Consider the following 26,520-nt stretch of genomic DNA (forward strand, 5'->3'; position numbering starts at 1 on the left):
GTATGTAGTGATAGTTCCAGGCTTTAAAATAGTTTAACCTGTCTGAGTATCAACTGTTTCCCTATAAACCTTAATTTCTAATAGACAAATATTCATAAATGTGGAGGATTTCATTGCGGAAAGTTTACTCCACAGTCTAGACAAGTGTTGAAACATAAAGAAGTTTAATTGAAGTATTGTTTTTTACAGGGAAATAATTTATATGAACATGTTTGTATTTTACATCCTATTGTCTAAATGTTGTCCTTCATTGTGTCCTTGGATTTCTGCCTTCCTTTCTCTCCTTACATCACTTTTCTTTTCAACCTTCTTTTATTCCTTTCTTCCTTCTGTCTTCCTTTTCTACCATTATCCATTCATTGTTTTTGTACTTCTTGCTTTCTGTACTGTTGCTCACATAAAATCCCCCAAAATACACCAAAGTATTTAGAGTACCTTATAAATAAGGTGTAAATACGTTTAAGGAGTATGAATACATTTACAAATACCGTATTTGCTGTTGTTGGAGATATAGCTTGACTTCAGTTTGGATATATTGCTCTAAATCAGTGACTGCTTCCTCCCACAGGACCTGCGTCAGTACCTGTCCAGCCTGGCAGAGCGTTGTAACTCTGAGAGGACAGACGCAGAGCTCCCCCATGTGGTCATCCTGGATAACCTGCACCACATCGGCTCGCTCAGCGACATATTCAACGGCTTCCTCAACTGCAAGTACCACAAATGGTGAGGAGGACTCGAAACGCCGCGCAGTCCATCACGACTTCCGCCAAGTCGACTCAAGTCCCATCAGTTTCCTTCACATATAATCAGCTAACTGAGGAAACATTTGTCGTAGTTGAAGTAACCATGTTTTTTTTCTCTTCCATTTGCAGCCCATATGTCATCGGGACCATGAGCCAGGGAGTCTCCTGCTCTCCCAATCTGGAGCTCCACCACAACTTCAGGTCTGACGCCATATTGTGTTCAATTCGAGCTCAGCAAGCACAACCAACACTGAGCCCTGATTTATCTAGTTCTACGGGAGGAGGAAAATTACAAAAATAATGCAAAAATTAATTTGACGTTCAGTTTATCTAAAACCTAAATCGTTGCTGGCTAGTTAGGGTTAGTACACATAACTGTCACTAGCTGCGTTTTTATTGACCATATGTTTGCCAATTAGACATTTCGAAAATAAATTTGCTTTATGGAAACACTGCAATTTCGGGGGGGAAAAATGCCCGTTTTTCTATATAAAGTTTTGGCTCTAGGATGAGGTGATTTTTACGGCCATATCAAAATTGGTTTATTTGGCAAAACTGCAATGGAAACACTTTTTTCAGTCACTTGATCATCGACGAGACGTTATTACTGGTGCAAACCATAAAGATGAAGACAACAGGAAGTAGATGGTGAGAGAGATAGCGCGGCATGTTTTTAAATGATTTAACGCATGAACAAGCTTATTGACATGTGATTTTAATTGTGTTTCTTATTTAATGGACTAAGCTTTGTCCTCAGAGAACCACTCAGCTCCTTCAGACTAGCCAGCAGCAATTAGCAAAAACCTGGTGAAACTGCACATCCGCTGCGCTCATTATCCGAGCTCCACCTCAGTGCAAGTCTGGTAAAAACATTGTTAAACAGTTAATTAGAGGAGCCATGTTGTGATGACTTCCTAAAGGCGGAGTTTCAAAAAGAGCAAGAGCTTCTTAAAGAGACATCAAGGCGCTAAACTACAAAGTCCAATTTCTTTTAAGCCACAGTTTACATATGCAGCATTTTTATACCAACTGAAGGTAACAGTTTCTTGGTTGTGGTATAAAATGGCACTGTGTGCCTGGAAAACACAGAAAACTTCCTCTTTGTGGCAATCTTCATTCAAAATCCCTCAATTAGAGAGCTAAATGAACCTTTTACACAAATGGATGAAATGTCATCATCTTTACGCTGATGAGCCGATGTCTTGCCCCGGTGTAGGTGGGTACTGTGCACTAACCACACGGAGCCGGTCAAAGGCTTCCTGGGTCGCTTCCTGCGCCGGAAGCTCATCGAGACAGAGATCGATAAGAACATGCGCAGCAACGACCTGATCAAGATCATCGACTGGATCCCCAAAACCTGGCAGCATCTCAACAGCTTCCTGGAGGCACACAGCTCCTCCGACGTCACCATAGGTTACTTCAGAACACACACACACACACACACTTTAGCCTCTGTAGAGTTAGCAGCAGACAGACATTTGAATGTCCCTCCATGTGTGTAATGTGTTCCTTTCTATTCACCGTAGGGCCTCGTCTCTTCTTGTCCTGTCCCATGGAAGTAGAAGGTTCCCGGGTTTGGTTCACAGACCTGTGGAACTATTCCCTGGTCCCCTACCTGCTGGAGGCTGTCAGGGAAGGTCTACAGGTACATAATAAATATCTATGTATGTATTTTCCTGGATCATACACATATAGTACAGCTACATTTATTTCAAATTGGTCAAGTATGCCCCTCTCAAGATGATGCACATTATAACCTGAGAACAGGAGAAATAACCCAGGAAAACTGTTGGTTGGTAAATCTTTTAGTTGGTTCTTATTGATTTACATGGCCTTATGCTGCAAAAACACAAAATCTTATCAAGTATTTTTGGTCTAGTTTCTAGTGCAAGTCTTTTTTGTCTTATTTCAAGTACATTTGAAATAAGACAAAACTGGCTTTAAAGTAATTTTTCAGTTTATTTTATGTCAGTAGTTCTTAATGACTTTAAAGTGATAATTCCACCAACTTATTTATTAAAACAAAAGTTATTTGTAAGTTAGTTCTTTTATTTCAAAATTTGCACTATAAACTAAGTCAGTAATACTTGGTAAAGTTTAGTATTTTTGCAGCATTTTTCTCAGTTTTTCACATTACAACAATAAACATAACATTGTACGTTACAGACCAACACAAACTAGTGCATAAATGTGAAGCAGAAGGAAAATAATGCATCAGTTTTTAAAAGTCTTTACTGATAGAAATCTGAAGAGTGTGGTTTGCGATGGTATTTAGCCTTCCTAAGCTGTAATTTATAGACACAACACACGCTGCAAACGTCTTGTGGTTTTTCACATTCATTTTGGGCCAAAAGAGAATCTTCTCAAATGGCCGATGGTGACAGAATGTGTTGATTAAACGACCTAATAACAAACTGTTAAAACATTAACAGGTAGCTGTCTCTGCATTTCATGAGAACGCCTTGAAATTAAATGTTAAACATCTTTGCACCTTGATATACTATACAAACAAAACTGCTGGGATTTAATGGATAAAACATTTAAGCACAACTGTAATCTTGAAGGTTGTAGTTCTACTCCAAAGGGTAGAATAAAAGGGTAGCGTTGGATCTCTTTAATCTAACTCATTAAAGACAGATTTGGGCTTTTCCAGGTAAGGCATCAAAAACGAAAGGAATACTTTTTCACTCCTCCTTCCCCGCCTATCTTTTGTTCCCGTCCTCAGCTCTACGGTAAGCGAGCCGTGTGGGAGGATCCGTCCAAGTGGGTGAATGACACGTATCCGTGGAATGCCGCCTCGCTGCAGCAAGAGGGCCAGTCGCTGCTCCAGCTGCGGCCGGAAGACGTGGGATACGACGGCTACAGCTCATCCAAGGAGGGAACGTCGTCCAAGCAGGTGTCTCAGAGCGACACTGAGGGAGACCCGCTGGTGAGGACAGATCTGACTTCATACGGTTCCATTTATTAGCCATGAATTATTTGCCAGGAATCATGAATTCACGCTCGTTTGCAAAGTGACGAGCAAAAAGGGAGTACAGTTTAAGCTAACGCCTTTCAAGGGGCGCTGTTATGTGAAATTGACTTTTTTGAGCTTTACATCATGTTATAATTTAATTCCCTCATCAGAAATATAACCTGGTATGTTGCTTAGATTTTTTTTCACACGTGTTTGAGAAATCCTTTAGTCTCCAACCATTCAGCTGCGCTGACGTCTGGGTGGACATAGCTCCGCCTCTTAGCTGCAGTTTCCAAGCTTCCAAGTTTCCACCCAAAAGAAACTAGAGGAGCACAACTCCCTCACTCAGCTCCTTCAGACTAGCCAGCAGCAATTAGCAAACACCTGGTGGAACTGAGGATCTGCTGCGCTCATTCTCAGTGCAACACCAGTAAAAGGTCGTTAAGGCGTTAATAGAGAAGCCATGTTGCGATGACTTCCTGAAGGCGGCGTTTCATAAAGAGCAGGAGCTTCTTAAAGAGACATGGGCCCAATGTCAAGGCCCTCTGTCAAACTTCTTTTAAGATATATTTGATATACAACTGAATTGTGCTTGATTGTGCTATAAAGTAATAGAATGTAGCTGGAAAACGCATAATACTGCCCCTTTAAAGCAAAACTGTCAAAGTTGCAAATGAACTATTCAGGACAGTGAGAGTAGAAAGTAAATGAGTGGAGAGAGAATTCATTCCTGCTTGGCGGGTTATTGCAGCCCAGGAGAAATTAAAGGCTAGCCATCCAAAAAAAACCCCGGCTGGCTTGATTTAACTAGAGTGTTTGTGCATTTTACACACACGCCTGTGGGCGTGGGTGGGTGTGTGGGTGTGTGTGTGTGTGTGTGTGTGTATGTACGTGCGGACTCCTTCGCGTGCAGTTATTATGCGGCGGTGCCAAGAGCCGTTTTAGGAACACTGGAAGCAATTCACCAGATGCAGCAGCACTTCTGCATTATTTAGATCATTAGCTCTGCAGCAGGGATGAAAAGTTCGGCGGGTTTATGGCGCTGATTGACTGCAGCAGTTAGAAACGGCACAAAATACAGCTTGTGAAGTTTCATTCTTAAAAATGTAGGGACATATGTTACATTAGGAAAGGCTCCAAAATGTAATGTAATAAGTACAAACATTTTGTAATAGAAAAGCACAATATTGTTTTAAAAAGCAAACTGTTTTTCATACATCAGTAAGCTTTTTATGGTGAACATAAAAAGCAACAATCCAAAATATTGGCAAATGCAATTTTCATAATCAATGGGCCTTTTCATTAGGTGCATTTAAACATCAACGAGTAAGAGAAGTAATGGTGCCTTCTATTTGTACTGACTACATTTAGAGGATTCTACTGAGAAAACCTGGTGAAGTTAATATTCTGATATGAAATCTCAAAGGTTTCTCACCAACCCCAACATTTAACATGCCATGATCCTCCAACTACTTCCTGCAGTCTTCTTCTCTCTCTTTGTATTTTGTCAACTCTCTCAACCTTTCTCCAAACTGTGTCCTAGGTTCTAACAAACAGGTTTTTTTATATTCTACAGATGAACATGCTGCTACGGCTGCAGGAAGCAGCTAACTACTCCAGCACCCAGAGCTGCGACAGCGACAGCACCAGTCACCATGACGACCCGCTGGACTCCTCCTTGGAGTCGGCCCTATGAGCCCAAGAACCAGCTCACTTTAAACCTCTAAAGTGGTGGGCAAACCTTGGAACCCCAAAGAACACATCCCCCCCAACACGATATGGATTTATCCGTCATTATCCAGTCCTGCTGCAGCGAGGTGCAACCTGGTCAGGCTGCTGGTCCACCACAGGACCCGCACTACAGATATATAATATATGAAAAGTTTTAATACTCAAGATAGACCCTCAAATTGAAAGAAAATGCCTATATTTTAATGGTGCAATATGAAATCCGAATGTTTTATGCTGTCAGAGGCTTTTACCAACTTGGTCCTTAGTGGTCACAATGTGAAACCAAACCACTGTCTACATTACGTCCAACAAACCGTACTGTCCTGTTCATTTTTGTGACATTTTTATAAAAATGTCCGCGTGTTCTCGATGAGAAATATCCGTAGCTCTGGTGGTTTTTTCCAAAAGTGTTCTCACCAACGAGACACTTTTCCTTCGGTTTACTTTCAGACGTCGGTTTCCAAAGCGTCCCAGAACAACAAAACCGGATATTATTATTTTTTATTATTGTTTTTTTTTTTTACCCAGTTATATCTACAGATGTTTACATTGGTATGGCTGGTTCTGTTACGTCTTTCCTTGTTTACAGAGGTGCTTCTTACAGACACACACATATATGTGCACACAGAGGCAGCAGGGAGGAAATCCCCTCGGATAAGAACCTTTTATCGGTTCAAGTCCCTTCTTTGAACATCATCATGAATGCCAGAGTGTCCTTGAGCAAGGCGCTCTGTCTTTACTGTTTTAATGGATGTCAGCTTTAACAGCGGGGCATGAAAAGCAGAGCAGGTGTAGTTTTTAATATCTTCTCATGGCCAAGTCTGACGCTTTGCACAAAAACTGGTGGAAACTGCTAGCAGTTTTGGCTAACGTTTGGGCCGATGTAGGACAACTTTGAGCCCTTGCTGTTCAACTAGGATCGGACGTTTGTCTGCATTAGATATTATTACTATTATTTATTAAAGACCCAGAGCCGACCCAGGCAGAATTTGTTTTCTATTAAGCTCATAAACCGTCACAGCAGGACTAATGTCACGTCTATATTGTCATCCTTTGATCATGTTCGGTTACCTTACAGAAGATTTGTTTATACAGAATTGAACTTGCAGTCTAACTAGAGATTAGTTGGTTAATTGGGACCTCTAGGCAGATTACCATTCATAACTTGCCAACTGTAGTTCTAAAACTGCATTATCTTAATAAAAGTGATAGGTGGCCCTCCTTTAGTTCCCCACATTGTGACTCCAAACAGATTTGGAGACTGTTTGTAACAAATTAGTTTTTTTAAAAGCCAGGGAAAGTTGCATTTGCCTCCTTTTGTCCAGCTGGGGGCAGTAGCAGCATTGCATTATTTAATGCTCCATGGGGTGAGATTGCAACTTCGGACTTTAAACCACGATTGAGAAATTCTGCCGGTTTTGAAACCAAAGCCTTTTAAAAACGTGGCACCAGTAACCAGCGTCATGCCTCGTGATGAGAAGTTAATGTTTTACGTGTGGTGCGAAACACTTTTGGTGCTTTTACTTTGGATAAACTGGTTCGGTTTTCATGAGGCTAAAGTAAGCAACTATCCAGACTTGGGTCAGGTGCAAAGCCAACCTCTCCCATCTAAAATTTTTTACATTTCTTAACTGTTTTTTGAGAAATCTGTTTTTTGAACCACTAAAAGGTTCTGTATTTACACCTAGCACATTTTGAACCTGTCGTGCTAAATTTGGGGAGCCCCTGGGCGCCTCCAAGCCACTAAGCAGCCCCTTTTCCCACGTATGCCTTGGGTCAGCTCTGAGCAAATTGGCGGACATTTGCTTAAGCCTCGTGGTGCTGGGCCCCCTGGCCTGAACCTTATCAGGGTCAGCCACTGCCAAGCTGTTCCAAATGCCAACACCAAGCACAATGACAGTGTGAGATCCGTGTGTCGCCCAGTCGTCCTGGTTCTGTGAAGGCAACATGGAAAAGTGCCAATGATTTCCTTTGATCCGACTGCCAAATGTTCACACCGTACAGACTTGCGATCAAAAAGCCCACCATGGTTGTAGAAGTTCTCCAGGGTGGGATGTAATCCAAATACCGAATAGTCCAAACCCACATACCCCAAACTTTCACCTGTTCAATACCCTGCATCCACCTTTATTCTGGAGGTATCCAAAAACCAGTCGAAGCCGCTGTCTTTTACAGTTTAAGTGATAGCCGTAAAAGGGAACAATAATGTTGGTGCTTTCTAACTGCCTTAAACGTTCCTTCGCTTTCTCTGGCTGTTGTTGGAAGAGGGCTGCGTTTCACTGTAGGATCATGCTAACCTGCTTCCGTCGGCGTCAAAGATGCCGTGTCTAGTATGAGCACCCCTGCTTGCGGCCCCGTCTTCTTCTTGTGAAGCCTCCTTGCTTCTTTCTGACAGTAAGAAGTTAAAAGACATAACGCTGTATTTCAAGTTCAAACAAACAGACCAATATTGTATAAAGAAACACAAAAAAAGGGGGGGTTGGGTATTTTTTTAGTTGTTGTTTTGCGCCCAGTTGAGCTGGGCTCACTTGAATTACCAGGAGCACAACCAAACTGTTTTGTTTTTGTTTTTTGTTTCTTTTTATTAAGCCTGATGAGCATGTTTTGAAGCTTTTTTTTAAAAAAATAAATGGGAGTGGGGGTAGGTGGGAGGGTGCACTGAGAAGAGAACTTTACCTGTATGTATGCGTGTACTGGACGGAAGAAGCCATTTAGAATTTTGATTGTTCTTTCTTTGTTTAAGTAGGTCAATTTTGCACACGTTTAAGGGTCGGGGTGGGCTGTAAATACTTCTAGAATTCTTGCACAGTGAGTCAAAGATCCATTCTGGCCTGTCGGTGTTACAAAATGCAAAAACCCGCTGAAGATATCGTCGTACGTATGGAAAACGGAGAAGAAAAAGATGCAAAAACTCAACCCGCTGTCAGAAACAGGTGTGTGTCTTGTGGTGATTTGATGTTTTGCCTATGCAGGAGGCATTAACTGTACAGAAGTACCGTTTGAACTAATTACCTGGAAAAAAAAACAACAAAAAAAAACATGTAGGCACCTGTCCAATGCTCCTTACTCTACCATGAAATACTCTGGATCCTCCGTGTCTTCAGAAATGCCTGTCGTTCCTCAAATGGATGGCTCAGGATTTTTTAAGTGAAGTTCTGTTAAAAAGATTGTAGGCAGTCAATATCCTAGGTAACTGTTGTCATCATTTAGTGAAAAATCCAGTTTAGTTAACAGCTAGTTTGAAAGGAGCGAATACCAAAGCAGACTTTTATCGCCTCAAAGCAACTCAAGAAACGTCATTGTGGTTTATGCTAAGACTGCTGGTCATTTTGTACATTTTAGTTCATTTGTTTCTCACGTCAAGATACCAAACATGTGTCCATTTATATCCTGCAGGGAATCTTTTATACCTAATTTGACAACCACATTTTACCACCATAAATTGTCATTCAAAGTAACAATGTTGGAACGAAATGGAACGGGAGTACAGGCTGACCTGTAGCCTTTTATGAACCTTCAAGCCATTATCATATTTGCACTGGAAGGTGATTTACCTAGAAGTACCCAAGGGAAATATGATTTACTTTTATATGAAACAGCTACTCTAACATATACCCCACAAAAGCCAAACAATTTGACCATTATTTAAAGGGTCTTCTTTGAGTGTGTTCTCAACACATCAACTTTCCCTTCACCAAGTACTGCATGGTTGGTCAGTACTTGAAGTGGCCATGGTTAATGGAGAAAATTGGAAATGCTGGTTCTTGCCACCTTGTGTAAACAAATTTCTCGGTTCTTGCCGGGTATGTAAATGCCTTCACTGGAAACACTTCTTATGTTCCGTACTCTGTGTTTGTTTCTCACCGGAAGATTATTGGCGGCACACTGCCTCCAACCTCCACTTCCCTTGCAAATAGGGAGAACCCTCTGTGTAAATAACCACCTACTGCCTACATGGCAATGGTTTCAAGGCTCAGAATACAACTTTTGTTCAAACCGTTATGACATTTTTGAGATTTCAGTTAAGATAATAGAGGTCCACTTTGGTTTTGGACTAATTGCATTTCCAAATTGCTTCAGCCTTTGGAAATGACTAACCTGGATTTATGCTAAATGACGATACCAAACAAAGTCATCTACTGCAGGTAAGATATTAACTCTGCAGACCTTCACTTAAAAATCCTGAGCTATGTTTTTCAAAACCACTTCCTCTTTGGTGATTTTAACCCTAACTTACCACCACCTTAGGCTTGCTAGCTGTCTGAGGTGCTGAAGTTGAGCCGACGCTGTACTGTACACATCTAACAGGTGCTACTGGTCAGTAAGAGGCCCACCAGAGACCAAGAAGTCTTGTTGTCACAACCTCAGGACAAACCTCTACAATCCTACCTGTACTCAGCTTCACATGTCTCTGCAGCCCAGCCTTTGATGGTTGCTAACCAGGTGGTGTAGTTGCATGCCAAGGGTGATAAATGCAGTGTTTACAGGTTGCTCTATACTACACCCATGTATCAAAACCTATGTACACTCCTGTTATAGGCCATTAGTTCCCAAGATAACAGCACTTTGACACCATTAACAGTGTACACCATTGTGTTGAAAACCAACTGGTAATTTTTCCCACTTACACTTTCAAGTTGCATCTCAGTTGGAGACCATAGCATTTACTCTGGTTTGAGAGAAAGTTTTGTTTCTTTCTGGGTGAAACATTTGTCCTTAAATGTTTTATATTTTGTACATTTGTATGTAACATATCATGTAAATATACAGAGACAGTGATTTAAGTCATCTGGAGGATTTTGTAGTCTTTGTAAAGCCCTAATAAATGGTATTTGGTGTCACTCAAGCAATTTGAGTTTTTGTTCAGTTGAGATTCTTCTGTGTTGAAACGACAATTACCAGAGCAGCTACATGCAAAAACGGATTTTTCTAAAACGAGAATTATTTCCACATAAATGACCTTTCTTTCATGATCGGAGAGGACAAAAGCCTCAAATATACTCACCCACCCACTAATGCTGGGTTAAATGTTCCTTGATAATTTGCACCTCTGCTGTAGCTTTTTGTAGCTTCTTACTGGCTGTTTGGCTGTTTGGTCACTTTTTGCCAAAAAAACGGCAGAATTCTTAAAATTAAGAATTAACACTACATTGATTCAAGTCTGTAAAAATAGTAGACTTTTAGCCACAGTTCAAAAATCTTAAATACAATTGAGTTTTACAAAGCTAAACCAGTTTTAATTTGTCTGTGATCTCTATCTCTCTGTCTGTACACGCTCCTTCCACAATATAAGGGAAAGACAAAAGTAGTCTTTTGCACAAATAGCTGAAGTAGTTATCAGGCGAAGCCAGCTTAAAAATTTATTTTATTTTATTTATTTCGAACATGACATGTTAAAAATTGACATGTTAAAAAAAAGTCACTATTTCACTATATAGTATAAAATCACTATTAGTCAAAACTGCTTTTATTTTGAAGGAAGGATGTCGTCGTTCTCTTCCGGGTAACTCCCAGTCGCAGCCAGTGGAAAGATGGGGCCCGGTGTGACTCCCGTGGCTTCCTCAGGAGAGGAGAAAATGTTTCAGTCTAACGGAGGCCCCGTTAACTTACCGAAACACTCCTACTGGGTGGATTTGTGGGTGTTTCTGCTTTTTGACATCGCTTTGTTTCTCTTCGTATATTTCATCGTCCCGTAAAAAGGTAAGCAGGAGGGAGCGCAGAAGTTTCTAGCTAACAGCGCGGAGTACGGAAGTTACAACACTGAGTAGAAGTTAATGTGACGCAAGGAGACGGATAGTACAAAGTCACTTTTTAAATTTCTCACTGCTATGGAAGTTTGTGATATAGTTTTGCTTTGGAAGCATTTATATGTTTTATCTTTTGTCCAGTATTCGTGTAGCTTGTCAGTCGGCCATTGCTTACGGGCAGCGCGTCACGGGTGGGAGTCAGAGGACAATCAAACATCCGCCTACAGTTTTTCGGATGATAAAGATTTAGGTTTTATCATGCTGTTAAAAAGGTATAAAATGTTATTGGAAGTATAAAAAGACTACACGATACGATCCAAAACCTTCAAGCCAAAATGGAGGATTTTCACGGCTCGTTTGATGCCAATTTATAATAAAACTGGTATATTTTCTTCCCTCTTAAGTCCAGTGAAAGCTGCAATACATAGCTATTCCACATACAGTTTTTGTATTTTAGCTTTATCTTTGTTTAATAAATACTTAGTCTGTGCTGGTTTTTTACTCTGTTTTGTGTCATTTAGAACCTTGTGAAAATCAGTCGATTTATTTACACCCACATATTGTAACTCCATGTATTTTCTATAAATGGTTCTTTTCAGACACTTGTGAATCAGTGCAACCTGATGTTCTTGTTACAGGATCTCATCCCCTGCTGTGCTGTGAGAAGGCTAACCCAGCTTTAACTGAATGTAACCATGCAGCAGCTTTCCTCAGCTCCGTCCAAAGATCCTCACCTTTCACGGACTTCAGCAAGAAGCTCTTCAATAACTAATCGGACGGATTCCCTGTCGTCTCTGGCAGATGATAGTTTGAAGTATTTTTTTTGTTTGTTTTTGCTGAGAACCTTAAAACATCTCAACTGACTTTTATCCCCGAGACTCAGCAAACGTGTCTGCAGATTACTTAAGATACTTCTGGTATCACTGTAAATGTTATATAATCTCTAATTTTGTGTGTCTTTTTTTCCTGAAAGAACAGATAACTTTCAGGAAATGTATGATTTTTTTGTCATAGGACGCTATATGTAACTGGTGTTGGGACCAATGATGAAACTAGCACAAAAACATTTTATTTATTGAAAACTATGTTGATGCGGAGGAAACTCTAAGCAAACTCTTGGCAATTTGCACACAGATAACTCATGAACGAATAAAATGTTCTACCAACTAAAACTTATTTCAGTTCGAATTTTTATCCCACACAGTTGGTGTTTATGCAAACATTTCTAATAATTCACCTGTTAAATGTATTAGAATGTATAACAATCATTTACTCATATTTTAATGTAATTAATGTAGTGGTGACCAGATTATTTTCAAATATACCCGTTATTGAATACCATAAGTATTTTATATTAATTAGTTGGGTTGTCTGCTCTGGGAGCTAATCTGTAGTTTTCCACTTAACAGTCATGCTAAGCTAAATAGCTTTGCCTTAAAATGAGTGATGGGTTATTAAGTTTACTAGTTTGCTACCAGCCTGGACTTTTATAATTTTTCACAAAAAAAATGTTTTTACTTTATTGGGGGAAGTTTAAAAAATACATGTATATAAAATGCTCAACAAACTGGTACTTGCCTCAATTTTAAGGTGTATAATTGACTTTGCTACAGTTCTAAGTAGAGAAGAAAGTACTTAATTTAATGTATCGGAAGGCATATAAAAGTATTAAAAATCAATACATTTTATTTGTAATTACGGGGCTGTTTAACTGTTTAAATAGTGTATAGATACGGAGGTACAGTATATGTATGGGTAAATTCTCTCTGGCTGTCATCCACACTTTGTCCGGTAGGTGGCGGTAAATGCACAGTCGGGGTTTTACTTTGAAACTAAAGAACTGGACTTTTCCGGTTCAGGGAAAGTTGTTTTTAAATGGGATGCTAAGCTACCGCAATTTGTCAGTGACTTTCTAAAGGGTGCAAATGTGTTGCAATGGAAAACTGCCAGAGGAAAAAACGCGGGTTTGTAAAGTATTTGCTCTTCTTGAGTGATAATTAGCTTGTAGCGACAGCTAACTGCTAATTATTCAGGTTGATATTCAGACAACCTGTTGATATAAAAGGCACATTAGTGCAAATAAACTATATCAGTAAGGCATTTCTTCTAAAATACATTAAACACTTAAATGACTGCTGCACGTGTTGTTTTAACTTTACCGGCTTTTGTCTCATTCAATGTTCTGTAGATTTATTTATTACAAAAGTACACAGCAGAATTTTAGAGAAGTTTGCGGGAAATTCGAATATCTTTGTTTTTAAAGGATGTCATGACAAAAATCAACAGATCTTCACCAGGTTCCACAGTGGTAGAAACTTAAATGAACAAAAGTCCCAGCTGATTTGCTGTGGATCAGTGATGGCTGAAGTCCCAGCAGATGAGCAGTTTCTGAAATACTCACGTCCCAAATGGCAACACTGAAAGTCACTTGAATTCCTTTGTTTCCTATTTAAGAAGCCTAAATGCACTAAGTTGCTTAAAGGAATCAAATATGTACCTAGGGTTATATATTATTCTGAAAACACTAGAGCTATTCTCTACATTACTGTCTTATTATTTTCACAATATTCTCAGAGTAAAGCTGCTGAACTGCTTTGTTATACAAATGATAAAACTTTGGACTTCACTATAAAACAAAAACCACTTTGGTCCAGAAGTAGTTCTATTCCAAATCTTCTATGAGGAGCTTGACCTTTCATGTAAATTCATCTGACCCCTGTTCATATTGTCTCTTGTTCTAACGAACAGATGTGTTCCTGCCGCCGTCCTTTCTCAGGCTGCCCTCTGCAGCCATGTGGCAGGTGGCGCAGCTCCGAGACGTTCTCCATTATGAAACCCTCGGCGAGTTTGTGACGCTGGTGACGGACACGGTGCCGGACCTGCTTAACGCAAAGCAAAGAGGCAAGTTACTGCTGTGACTGCGAGCCAGAGTGAGTCACTGGGGTGGCAGATACACTCAGATATCAAAGCAATATTGGATAGACGTGATTATGGACATGCTGCTTTCTATGTGTGTGTGGTGGTGTTTTTTTTCCAGGTTATTCTTGAGCTGTGCAGAAGTGTGGAAACAGACAACACGTTGCATGTGGAGCCTCACTCGGAACGAATTCGACCACAGCGAGCAATGGGAAAGATTTGATCATTCATCAGATGAAGTAATGATGCTGAGATTGTGGTGCTAATGACTATCACCTGTTTTTCAGAGTGGAGATGCTGAGGTGGATGCAGAGGAGGTGACATTTGTAGAACTTGTCCGAATGCCACCTGAGAGGGAAGACTTTTACAGGGTGAGGAACGTTCCATGATTTCACATACAGACTTATTTTAGAGTGTCTGAGTCTGATTGCATCGTGATACCAACTACTGTTAACCCTCCTGTTGTCCTCAGGCCAAAATGACCCGCCACTGTGTTAAAACCCCCCCAAAAATCCACTAAATGTAATTTTTTAACTTGAGATTTTAAGACTTTTCCTAGATTGGCCAAAACGATAGAAAAAGTTAAATGTTGCTTTTATTCACATTTCCATGTAAGCTGTACAAAAAGAAGGTACAAAGATGGTCTTCGGGTCAAAATGACCCGTGAGGCAAATAGAGTTGAAATCAAGGTCACAGAGTTATTTACAAACCACAGAATGTTACAAAGTTTTAGATGTATCTCAGATCAATCAGTAGCAGAAGTAAACAAGGCAAATCAGATGGTGTTCTTGCAGACTTCAGAAGACCACCTGTTATTTCCACAGGTTATAAAGGTCCTGCATAACAGGACCCTGAATTGTGTCTGTGCTGAAGCCATGAGTGTGCGTTACAACACTGAAGAGGCTGTAGAGGTGATTTTCTCACATGTCCAGCAAGACAACTCTGATTCAGAAGAGGAAGTAGAGTATGTATCCGAAGAAGAAGATGGAGAGGAATACAACCCAGAGCATGATGAATCATCTTCAGAAGAAGAAGAAAACCCTGAAGCTGAAAGTGAGACTTTCCTTTCAAAAAATGGCAAAATAACATGGTCCTCAGCGGCATATGACCAACACGGCAGGCATGCAGAACACAACATTATAAAGATGACATTATAAAGGTCTTCTCCTCAAAGTTTGCCTTCACCACCACCACTCTAGTTTCCTACCTCCCAAAGAAAAACAAGAATGTAGTTCTTCTGAGCACACTGCACAAAGACAACGACATTAGTGATCGTGAGGACAGGAAGCCAATCATCATCCTGGAATACAACCACAACAAAGGAGATGTGGACAACCTAGATAAGGTGATTGGAACATATAGCTGCAGAAGAATGACTGCCCGCTGGCCCCTGGTCATCTTCCACAACATCATTGATGTGTCCTCCTACAATGCCTTTGTGATTTGGAGAGAGATCAACCCAACCTGGATGCCTCATAAGCATAACAAAAGGAGAGTGTTCCTGGAGCACTTAGGAAAGGCATTCATAACTCCACTCATTGAAAGAAGGAAGCACATTCCCCGCACAGAAGCCTCAGCAGCAGTTGTGAAAGCTATTCAGAGTGCAGCAGCTCCTGATCAACTTGAGGATCCATCTACCACAGCCACTTCCCCAGCTAGGGCAAGTAAGAGGAAGAGATGTCAGTTCTGCCCTCAAAAGAAGGACTGTAAAACACATACTGTGTGCTGCAGGTGTAAGAAATATAAATGCAAAGGCTGTGAGCTTGCATACTGCCCTACATGTGCTAATTAGTTGAATGGGTTATTTTTCAAATTTTTGTATTGTACATTCTCTTAAATTGTTCACTGGAGAAAAGTAAAAGAAAATGAGTCATTGAGATGAATAAAAATGCATTCGAAACTCCTTTTTGCACATTTTTTTCTTTTCTTAAGCTATAGAAATTCAAATGGAGAGGGAAAACTCAAGTATTCACACATTTTGTGGTGAATTACAATATACAAGATGAAATTTGGTGTTTAAAATTCAATTAAGCTGCTTATATTGGGGGTTTAGTGAAGACGGGTCATTTTGACCCAGAGGACACAGGGTGTATACAGAAAATGAGGTCAACTCGAGGGTTAAAACAGATACACTCACCAAAGAGAAAGTTGGGCAGGAAAGAGTAAAGTACAAAAAAATATTTCATCAACAGAGGCACTGAAGCAGGAGTAGAGTGCTCAAAGTGTCAGTAGCTCAACACTAAAACACTAAAGTACAAGAAGGACTTTCTACTGCAAAACAAAAGATTGCAGTATTAGAATGCTAGCTAAACCTTTGTCAATGGCTCCTTCCAGAAAGACACCCAGTGAATTGGACAAAAACAAAATCCACAGTACTCAAAGTTCATGTCAGTAACATCTATGTCAATGATTCCAAACAGAACAGAGACTCGGCCAAGCAGAAATTCACAGAGCCAAGAGCACTTTCTATGAAAATAAAAATAGTACACTAAGCTAATGATAACTGGTTCTGCTAATTGCTTCGTCCAGGCAAGAGACAAAGCTAAAGACAGTTAATGGCAGCAACAACTCCATCCAGGTGAAAGATCTGCTGGGCTAAGAGTACTTTCTACAAAAAGAAAAATGGAGAGCACATGAACTCAATGTTAGCTCGAGTTTTTCCAGTGGACACATGCAGTGTCTTAGTTTTGGAGAGAGACATCATTTTTGAACCAGGAGCACTCACAATGGAAAAGAAAATCAAGAACTTTATTGGACATGACCAAAAAATAAATAAATAAATTGCTCAACTGAATCTGGTCGTTTGTGTTCTTTCCGGGGGCTGACGTCGGCAGCAGTTACAGTTTGCACTTCGAGCCATCTTGTTCTAATTGCAAACGTTGCCGTCTCTGTGTCATGGCCCTCCATGCTGAAGGACGGTATGGACGCGCTGTCCGATCCCGGTGAGCTGAGGACTCTCCTGCAGCACCACAAAAAGCCTCCAGTCGCTCAGCGTTCCGTGTAAACAAGATTCATACAGGAAGTTAAAGCTATCAGATACACTTTTCCCATTAATTGCGACGTAGATTTTACATAAACAATATCTGATTATTGCTTTGATACATCGCATATTGGACAGAAATCAAGGAATAACCATACTTATGGAAAAAATGAAATGCTATATTATTTTATACCTATTTATTTTTGACCCTGTAAGTAGGTACCAAGGCTGCAGGTTTGTAACAAGATGAGCTTTCAGATTAAAGATTTTCCGTCTTTTTCTTAGAACTTTCTAAGATGATAAATATAGGAGTGCACCAATAAATTGGCTTCGTTTTCCTTCATTTTGGGAGATCAGAGAAAAACAAACCTCATACCTCTTTTACTCTGCTGTGAAAGAATAAAAGGGGACAAGCAGACCCACCCTACTGTTGGCAACTTAGATTTTGTCGACATATTTAGTGACTTTTCAGACAAAAAAAAAAAAGGTATCAGTCAAAATAGGTATCAGAATTGGCAAGTCAGACATTTTTAAAGATCAGCAGTTGGCCATAAAACTTCACTCGGTGCAGCCTGAAAAAAATGTCTTTATAATGAATTATTTTGCTTTTGACCATTTTGATGATAATACAGTATCACTCCAAAACCGAAGCTGGTATTTGTGAAACAGTATTTGTGGTCAAATATTATAGAAAACTGGACACATTGGATGATAAATATGATATAAAACAAAACTTCTCTTATTGGCAAAAACCTAGTTTTGTTTATAGTTTATCTAAATAGTTTTTGCGTGATTGTTAAAGTACTATTTACCGAAATCTAATGATAAGCTGAAATTCTTGTGTGTGTTCTTCACAGGTGGACCAGTTGAGATGTCCACCCAGGTCTTCGCCTGCTCCAAGGGGCCGTTTTTCCACATGCAGGAGTCACACCTCCTGCAGCGCATCCAGCACAGTCACCCAGAGCAGAACAACAAACTCTAGGTGACTGCAAAGAAGACTCCAGCCCCCATGCCCTAAATTCCCACAGCCCTTCCCCATCCATGTCAAGCCGGACCCTCATACCTGCCCGGACTGCGGCAAGACGTTGACGCGGGCCTCGGATGTGACTCGTCACCAGCGCACCCACACGGGCGAGCGGCCGTACAGCTGTGAGGCCTTTAAGAACTCCTGGGATGAGGCATTGACACGTCCACACCGGAGAACGTCCCTTCCTCTGTTTCCTCTGTGGCAAACGCTTCACCCAGATGGGGTTGCTCAGGCTGCACTGCATGCAGCCAGACCTGCAACCCCCCCAGCTGGACTTAACCACGGAGGTGGTGGTCGCGGAGGAGACTCCCTGCAAAGAAGGAGGGGAGTACAAGTGCCAGAAGTGCGGCGAAAGCTTCGGCAGCATCTTGGAGCGTCTGAGGCACAGGCGGTGAGGCGTCAGTACAGATGCTCCCAGTGCGAGAAGATCTACAGCCACGCCTTGGACCTCAAGAGGCACCAGATGAAACACAGCATATAAAACAGTATTTTTCAGGTCTGAATGAGTGTGAAATTTTAATAGATTATGGAATAATGTTATTTCCAGACTTTATTCCCTATCCTACTGTCTGAAGATTGCATCCTCCATCAGTGTTTAGCCTGATCATCTATCTGGTCCACTTTCCGTCTTCCTCTTCGTCCATCTGGTCTGCTGAAATCTGAGCAGATCTGTGCAGGATGAAAATGTGCAGGATCCCATTATATGGTTGGGTCTACTTCAGAACTACACTACTTGAAAATATATCAGTGTTTGGTGATGCCACAGTAGAAATAAAGAGCAAGTTCTGTTTGGCACTTATTTTCCATCAAAATCTGGAGGAACTTTAAAACGGGTTTGGTACCAAGGGAATAAAAGATTTAAAAGTCATTATCTATTTTTACTTACAGTTGAAGGAAACTTGGCTCACTGGGATTTTGTTTGGATCAGTGGTCAAGCCTCTCTTTCTCATCCTGTTCAGGTAAATCTCACTAAAAATAAGGAAAGTGCCGGCACTGAAAGTGAAACACTTTTTCCCACAGTGCTGTATGTGGTTTTGTAGACATGCAGGTAGTTGGAGAATTCTCCCTGCATATGCTGATAGTGTTGCAAACACGGCACATCACCAGACAACCGCATTAGTTTATCAAAAAGCACTGACTTTATATCAACTATTTCCACGATAAAGTATTAACATTAAAATTTAGCTTCCACTTGTTTCTTAAAGATTAATTCATAACATGCTACTTTAAAAATAGTGACTCTGTACACAACCCATGTCTCACTCCAAGCTCATCTCAAAAGCTGGCAAGTTTGTTAGAAATAATTTAATGAAGAAATAGACACATCAAAAGTAATTGGGGTTTCCTGTTGTTTTTATTAGAGTAAATGTAATATATTTTACATAATCAGTGCCACTGTAATAATTGGATCCATTTACGCTAAATCTATAGACAGCAGCACTATCACTTGCACCACGTGTTCGTCACGCAGGGTGGCGTTTTTTTTCAGTTAGAAAATTTTAAAATTTCCCTCCAAGTTTCCCGCCGGACCGCTTTATTTGCAGGGACTTCCGCTCGCAGTTTACATATCCCCGCGTCGTTTTCCGGGTGGTGGTTACACTCAGGCAAGCGGAGCCGTCGTTATAATCAACCTTGTAAACAAAAGTTGCTTAACGGGTTGACTTCAGCGATACGTGAAGGGGAAAGACATGCATATCAAAACTGGTGAGTTTGAACAGCCGTTTGGTTCACATTTGCTGGTGTTTGTTAACTTTCCGAGCTTTGTAGCTTGTCTCGCCGCGGCATTAGCATCTGGGCTAGCGATACGGAAGGCAGCCTGGTCATCGTTTTGAATGGAGGCTGGTGAGGGAAGGGAAGGGGGGTTACGAAACTTTGACTTCGCTTTGCGCGGCTATTAGCTATTTAGTCTGTTTTATATAAAGGGTTTTCAGTATTTAAGTTATAACCCCGACTGTATGTTTTATCACCATTAAATTAAATTAATTTTTTTTAAAATTCAACAACACGAGGTGGTCCGTCGAGTTTAGTTCGCGGCACTTCGGCGCTACTAACTAGTTTGCTAACGCCGGTGCTAGCTAGTAATGTTGGCTGTCCTGTTTTAAGTGAGCTGCGTAGCTAATGGCTCACAACGTGGCGGTGTTTGTCGAAACTGGTCGTCTAAAGGCGGCATGTCGAGGCTGCTGGTGGAAGAAACCAGCTAGCTTCCCGAAATTTCTGTTGCGACGTGTAAAACTGTCGGCGGACTTGTATAAACGGTGGGGGTCGTTTAGCGTGGTTGTACCCAACATGTCCCACCTCTCTACTCATCCGAACCGCGTCGCTTTAAGCTTCGTATTTTTACGTATTTACGTTTCGCATAATTTGCCGTCGAAAGTAGCCGATAATTACGTCAGCGGCTTTTTGAGTCATGTGGGTCGAAGGTGGCTCCTCGGCAATAAAAAAATAAAAAAAGAACCAACTTTTTCCAGTAGATGAATTTCCTGTGATTCATCTTTCCCCATTCCTGGTCAAGATGGAGACTGTGACTCGATTTGCAGTATAATATTGTTTTGTATAAAGTTTAAATTCATTTAAAAGTAACAATGAAATGTGAGTTTTGATTTTAAAAATCGGCGCAAAATAAAAAAATCTCTACAATAATAATGTTTGTTGATATGCTAGCTTCTCATCTGGATTTTATGAGCTGACTGTCCTTCAGATTGTTCATGCAGTTTTAATCCGGTACAATTTGTTCCCTGGTAAAAGCAGAGACAACAGGGATCTGTTGTTGAGTTTTGAGCTCCACTTCCACAGTAAAGTCACATGACAACATGTTATCCACCCCCAGTCTGTGTTTACACAATCATGGAAGCGAATAAATGGGCCCCTTTGCCTGATAGCATTCCCCATTTCATGCCTGTGTGCTTTTATTTTTGTTCCGATTTCCATTTCACACATGCATGTAAACATGCATCCAGTTGTCTTTGTATGCATAAAAATCTTTGATTCTTCTGAACAATTAGATTCCCTTTTTTTCCATCCATCCATCCAAACTGCGGGTGGATGCTTCGTGTTGGAGTTGCTTTGCCTCATTTCCTTATAGAAGATTCTAGATCGTTACTTTAAATTGTTACTGGCCGACTTGTGTACCGAATGTGAAGAGGATTGAAGCGAACAACCAAAGGTATAAATTAGTGAATATCGGCTCCACTTCCAGATCCAACAAAAAGAATTGTATTCATGTACATAAACTATAAACAGATTATTGTAGTTTATGAACTGAGATAGATACCAAAATGCTCAAAGCGGAGGAACAAATTTGTCTTTATGTTTTTATGGTCTTGTGTTGTTTCTGGTCAGTTTGAACTGCCCAGTGGCCTCTGGGTAGTTTCAGCTGGTACAAAACGGCGACGGTGGTGAAATGTCCAGTACTCTGTATAAAAATGTTGTTTTTTACTCAACATTTTTGTGCTAGTTTAAAGACGGGCTGTGTATCAATTTGCTTCTCATCACCAGTTCATTCCCCATTTCGTCTCTACTGATTTTGGAAAGAATCTTTACCCATCAGTTTTATTTTCAGGTATTTTAATGAATAATGGGTTTCCAATGGAATAATGGAAACGCCTTTTATTCTCCCCCTTATTTCCTTTTTGTTCTGATTCAACTAATAACAGCTCAGTTTGATCCTTGTTTCAGGGCTTAGTTTGTTTTCTCCTCAGGACTATAATGCATAGTAATTATTTTCTCTTGATCCAACAGAAAACAGCAGCTATAGGATCATTATTTAAACTCCATTGAAAATAAATGAAAGCACAGTACCTGCTGTTAGTTGATGCGTTTGTAGACCCAGAATGGTGGAAATTTTAGTCTTGACGTAGAAGATAAATGGGGTAAATAAATATATAAATTTGTTACTTCTGATTTTGGGCCAAACCAGTTTTGAAAATTCCTTCAATTAGTTTCAAATTCACATGTATGAACTGACATGTGATCATCTAATTTGCAAACCAGTCCTTGTTTGGACCTTTTTTAAAAGACAAAGTCAAAGCTTTAGTGAAAGAGAGGTGAAGGTTTGTGTTGTAGCCAACATGGGATCAAACTATCATTAAAGCAGAAAAGGGTCTACAACTAGCAGTTATTTTAGTAATCCATTATTCTATTGGTTATTCTGATGATTAGTCGGATAAAACAAATCTTATTGTTCAGATTTTTCTTTTAACCACTGAAGTCTTACACGTTAGAAATGGATTAAAATTCAAATGATTCAACTACGGTACTTTTCACAATAAAATAACCCTGTAGCCTAAACTGAAACAACAGCATTCCTTCAGTCAGGGTGAATCTGGAGCTAAAAACATTTTGTATACTAATGACTGGACAAGATCTATGATTAAAGTTTCAGTTGGTTCAAATTCTGAAGAAAAAAAAACTATCAAACACGTTTTGCTAGGAGATTTTATTACATTTTTTATTTATTTATTTTTTTTACAGAATTTGAACCAGTTGAAGTTAAAACTATGCCACTTCAGAAGTTCTGAAGTCTGTATATACAGTACAGACCAAAAGTTTGGACACACCTTTTAATTCAATGAGTTTCCTTTATTTTCATGACTATTGACATTGTAGATTCGCACTGAAGGCATCAAAACTGGGCTGCACAGTGGCGCAGTTGGTAGCACTGTTGCCTTGCAGCAAGAAGGTCCTGGGTTCGATTCCCGGCCGGGGTCTTTCTGCATGGAGTTTGCATGTTCTCCCTGTGCATGCGTGGGTTCTCTCCGGGTACTCCGGCTTCCTCCCACAGTCCAAATACATGACTGTTAGGTTAATTGGTTTCTCTAAATTCTCCCTAGGTGTGAGTGTGTGTGTGAATGGTTGTTTGTCCTGTATGTCTCTGTGTTGCCCTGCGACAGACTGGCGACCTGTCCAGGGTGTACCCCGCCTCTCGCCCGGAACGTAGCTGGAGACAGGCACCAGCAACCCTCCCGACCCCATTAGGGACAAGGGTGAACAGAAAATGGATGGATGGATGGCATCAAAACTATGAATAACACATGTGGAAATATGCACTAAACAAAAAAGTGTAAAACAACTGAAAATACCCCTTATATTCTAGTTTCTTCAAAGTAGCAACCTTTTGCTGTGATTACTGCTTTGCACACACTCTGCATTTTCTTGATGAGCTTCAAGAGGTCGTCACCTGGAATGGTTTTCACTTCACAGGTCAACCTGCCCTGTCAGGATAATAAGTGGGATTTCTTGCCTTATAAATAGTCATGAAAATAAAGAAAACCCATTGAATGTCCAAATGTTTGGTCTGTACTGTAAGTACAAAGGCTTTTCATATGAAATACAAAATGTACATTTTTTTCTACAATTTTGGCTTAATTACTCATGATAGTTTTAGCAAAAGGCCTTTTTTAAGTCTGTACTCCACCAACTCGATAACTAAATTAGTTGATGATTTCAAAAATTGTTTAATCACGATTAATCGAATTAATCTGATTAATCGTTTCAACCCTAATGCAGAAGGATGTTTTCACCGACTTGTCTACGTTTTCCTTCCAGGTACATGGGAAGCAAGCAACACTGTGTGTGAGTCCGAAACCCTGTGTGACCAAGCAGTCCTCGTATCGGCAACCAAGTCCGAGCCCCAGATCCGTAACCGTCGCCTGTCACCTGGTTCGGGAAACTGCGGAGGAGGAGGAGGCGGCTGCATCTCCGGAAACGCCCAGTCTCCACGACAACGGTCCCCCCAGGGTGAGCCGAACGGCCCCAGCCACGCCCACGGCCCGAGCTTCCGCAGGGAGAAGGAGCGCAAGAACCAGCCTCACAAGGGCCGCTCCGTCCGGAGGGAGAGCCAGAAGGGGGTGCTGCGAGCCGGCGAGCGCCCACTAAAGGCCAATCAGAAGGAGAAGTGGGTGGAGGACAGCCTGTCGCTGCTCAAGCCTCCGCCCGCTTTCCCGGTGCAGGACAGTCCTGCCAAGCTGCAGCCGGCCGTGAGCTACGCCTCCAAGGTGAAGGCCGGAGCAACGAGCGGAACGCTGGAGGAGGAGCGGCCCGCCATCGGGGACCTGCTGCAGAACCAGTGGGGTCTGAGTTTTATTAGTGAAACTAAGCCAATCACAGAAGGGCCCCTCCTTCACCCTGCTGCTAGCCCTCTAGTGGACACAGAGAGCAAACACTCAGCGGACCTACAGCATGACGCAGCTCTCACAGTTCAGCTCCAGGAGGAAACTCCTGTTCCTGCTTCTGAGGCCGAGGCGCAGCAGGCCAACGGGGACCTCCTGCTCAGCTGTCGCCATCTAGTGGAGGCTTTGAACTATCACAATAGAGGTAGGTGCTTCAGCTGCACACTGGCTTTAAGTTACACTAGAGACCAGTTGGTAATTTTTGGTTTTCTCCCCCCTTTTAGAATGGAATATAATCTGTAACAGACAGAAGAAAGGTGAGTCGACTAAACTATTTTACATTTTATGGAGTATTGTATGTAACCTTAAAGTGTCAGTGATGTGACAAAACCGCTGAGATTTCATTCTGTTTATGCAAAAGCTTTTAATAATCTCATAAAATACTATAAATGCAGAGTGCTGCCGTTTTCCTCTGTAAGTAACTGGGTCAAATGCTTGTGACATAAACAAATAAAGCTGAGTACACAGAAGCAGAGGATGTTGTGAGGATTTCTCTGCAGTTTTAGAAGAACAACCTAGGAGTGATGAAGAAGAAGGAGCTGTTCAACTGAAGGGCTGCAGCAGTATTTATTGAGCCATATCGTTCAGGAAGCAACAATGATTTCAATGTTTCTGGGGAGGAAGTGTTAGAGCTGGACATTTGCCGCCTCCAAGTCACTGAATGGTAATAAACGGATAATAATCCTTCCTCCCCAGAAAGGTTGAAATCATTGCTGCTTCCTGAACAAGGTCAGTCAGTAGAACCAGCTCCCTCTTCTTCATCACTCCTTTTAGATTCTTCCTCCAAACTGAAGAATCAGTCAAGTCTTCACTGAATTCTCACAACTTTCTCTGCTTCTGTGTGCTCAGCTTTGGTTGTTTATGGTTCGACTTACCCTGATTACATCACAAGATGGCGTTTGACCCACTTACTACAGACGAAAACGGCTACACTCCATTCACAAATAAATAAAATACAACTTGGCAGCAGTCAAAGCACTTAAGCTTTAAAAATGCTTTTGTTCATGCAAATTTTGGCAACATTTGATTTTGATGTTTTTATTTGAAACTGCTGTCAACATTGGCTCACATGTGATTAATGGTCCATAACGGTCCACTCAGAATTAATATCTTTGTTCATCACTTTTGGTTTTGTGGTAAGCAGCACTTTTGTGTACACATGAAACAGCGCCTCTTACAGGCTGCACAGTAGAATTACAAATGTGAAAGAAAAACGGACCACTTTTTTTTCTTAGAGATTTTCTTTGTATTTAAACATGAAAATGTATCGATCCGTTTTTGTTGAGTTGAATCTGATCTGCTTTTATTGTTCCAGGTCCAAAAAGAGTGGTGTGGTACAAGGAGACCCAGGAGCGCCCGGCCTAGCAGTGTGACCGACACACAGCATCAAACGCCTACAGAACACACACACACACACATCTTCACGCACATTTATACTCATGGAAGACGGACAAATTTGAGTCCCATTCTCACAAGCTGCACTCAGGACGATGTCTTCACATAAAGCCACACTGAGACACTTTGGACTAACTCCTTTGAGATCTTACAGCAATGGACTTTTTTTAACGCCTTACAGAAAGCCTGCCTTAAATAATCACCTCATTCCCATTTTAGCTTCTTCCTGTAAACCTGGTCTTTCCCCCCCTCATACACTGTTTATTTTCTTTTAACAATATCCAAGGAGTCTAATTTAATTAATTTTCTCCCCTTTTTGAAAGTTGCAGTTTTATTCAATGTTATCCTCTGCAAAGCGAGTGGTCAATCAAGCACTTTGTTTAAAACGGACCAGTGCACGTGTGAGAAGCCCTCCGAATTTTTTCCCCCCGGTTTTGAATTGGAAACCAGAAGAATGTCCTGTACCTACTTGAGTTTTATTGTTTATGAATGCAAGGGTTGTCGGTTTCATGTCTTCAGTTTACAGAGGGGTGTAGTTAAAGGCACAGTACAGTTCACCCTTTACCCTACAGATCTTAATGCTGTGTTCTCATAATTATTATTTTTTTATTTGGTTCCTATCGGGTGAATGTTTGAATCCATAAGGGAGGTCGCAATGTTCTGTGTGGTAGCTTTTGAAAATTTATTTGAATTAAAGCAAAAATTACACTGGAGAAGCAGGAGGGACGTAAGAAAGTATTGCTTAATAAAAATGAATAAACTTGGAGAGTTTGACTACATTTTATTTGCTGCCTGCTGTAGAGCCTAGCTTATTTCCCTTTCATATTTAGTGCTTTGTGGCTTAACATATTCACTTTC

At 40.8% G+C, this 26,520-nt stretch overlaps 2 protein-coding genes across 16 annotated transcripts in view; both read left to right on the forward strand.

Moving 5' to 3' along the window:
• The window catches only part of nav3 (neuron navigator 3), a 272,465-nt gene extending 262,189 nt beyond the window's left edge, over positions 1 to 10,276 (forward strand). For all 14 annotated transcript variants that reach the window (XM_028043463.1, XM_028043455.1, XM_028043457.1 and 11 more), the window contains 6 exons: positions 569 to 723; positions 873 to 944; positions 1,960 to 2,156; positions 2,270 to 2,388; positions 3,469 to 3,672; positions 5,276 to 10,276. In XM_028043463.1, coding sequence (XP_027899264.1) covers positions 569 to 723; positions 873 to 944; positions 1,960 to 2,156; positions 2,270 to 2,388; positions 3,469 to 3,672; positions 5,276 to 5,395 — 867 coding nt within the window. In that variant the 3' untranslated portion in view covers positions 5,396 to 10,276. The remainder of the gene's footprint in view (positions 1 to 568; positions 724 to 872; positions 945 to 1,959; positions 2,157 to 2,269; positions 2,389 to 3,468; positions 3,673 to 5,275) is intronic.
• Positions 10,277 to 12,974: 2,698 nt separating this feature from the next.
• LOC114160750 (uncharacterized) lies at positions 12,975 to 26,428 on the forward strand. 2 transcript variants are annotated; one of them, XM_028043504.1, is made up of 7 exons: positions 12,975 to 13,141; positions 13,926 to 14,107; positions 14,215 to 14,464; positions 17,931 to 19,804; positions 23,645 to 24,412; positions 24,492 to 24,524; positions 25,583 to 26,428. In XM_028043504.1, the coding sequence occupies exons 4-7, from the start codon at positions 19,789 to 19,791 to the stop codon at positions 25,630 to 25,632; spliced, it is 867 nt and encodes a 288-aa protein (XP_027899305.1). In that variant the 5' UTR covers positions 12,975 to 13,141; positions 13,926 to 14,107; positions 14,215 to 14,464; positions 17,931 to 19,788; the 3' UTR covers positions 25,633 to 26,428. The 2 variants fall into 2 exon arrangements, with proteins under 2 accessions (XP_027899305.1, XP_027899306.1); XM_028043505.1 differs by lacking the exons at positions 12,975 to 13,141; positions 13,926 to 14,107 and having other exon boundaries at positions 14,114 to 14,464.
• Positions 26,429 to 26,520: the final 92 nt, after the last annotated feature.

This window comes from Xiphophorus couchianus, chromosome 17 (assembly GCF_001444195.1).
Source record: "Xiphophorus couchianus chromosome 17, X_couchianus-1.0, whole genome shotgun sequence".
Taxonomy (NCBI): domain Eukaryota; kingdom Metazoa; phylum Chordata; class Actinopteri; order Cyprinodontiformes; family Poeciliidae; genus Xiphophorus; species Xiphophorus couchianus.

Excerpts from the sequence above, each read along its gene's own strand:
- LOC114160750 (XM_028043504.1), top strand. Across the intron at positions 24,413-24,491 it reads TTTGAACTATCACAATAGAG|AATGGAATATAATCTGTAAC; the intron begins GTAGGTGCTTCA and ends CCCCCCTTTTAG. Across the intron at positions 24,525-25,582 it reads CTGTAACAGACAGAAGAAAG|GTCCAAAAAGAGTGGTGTGG; the intron begins GTGAGTCGACTA and ends TTATTGTTCCAG.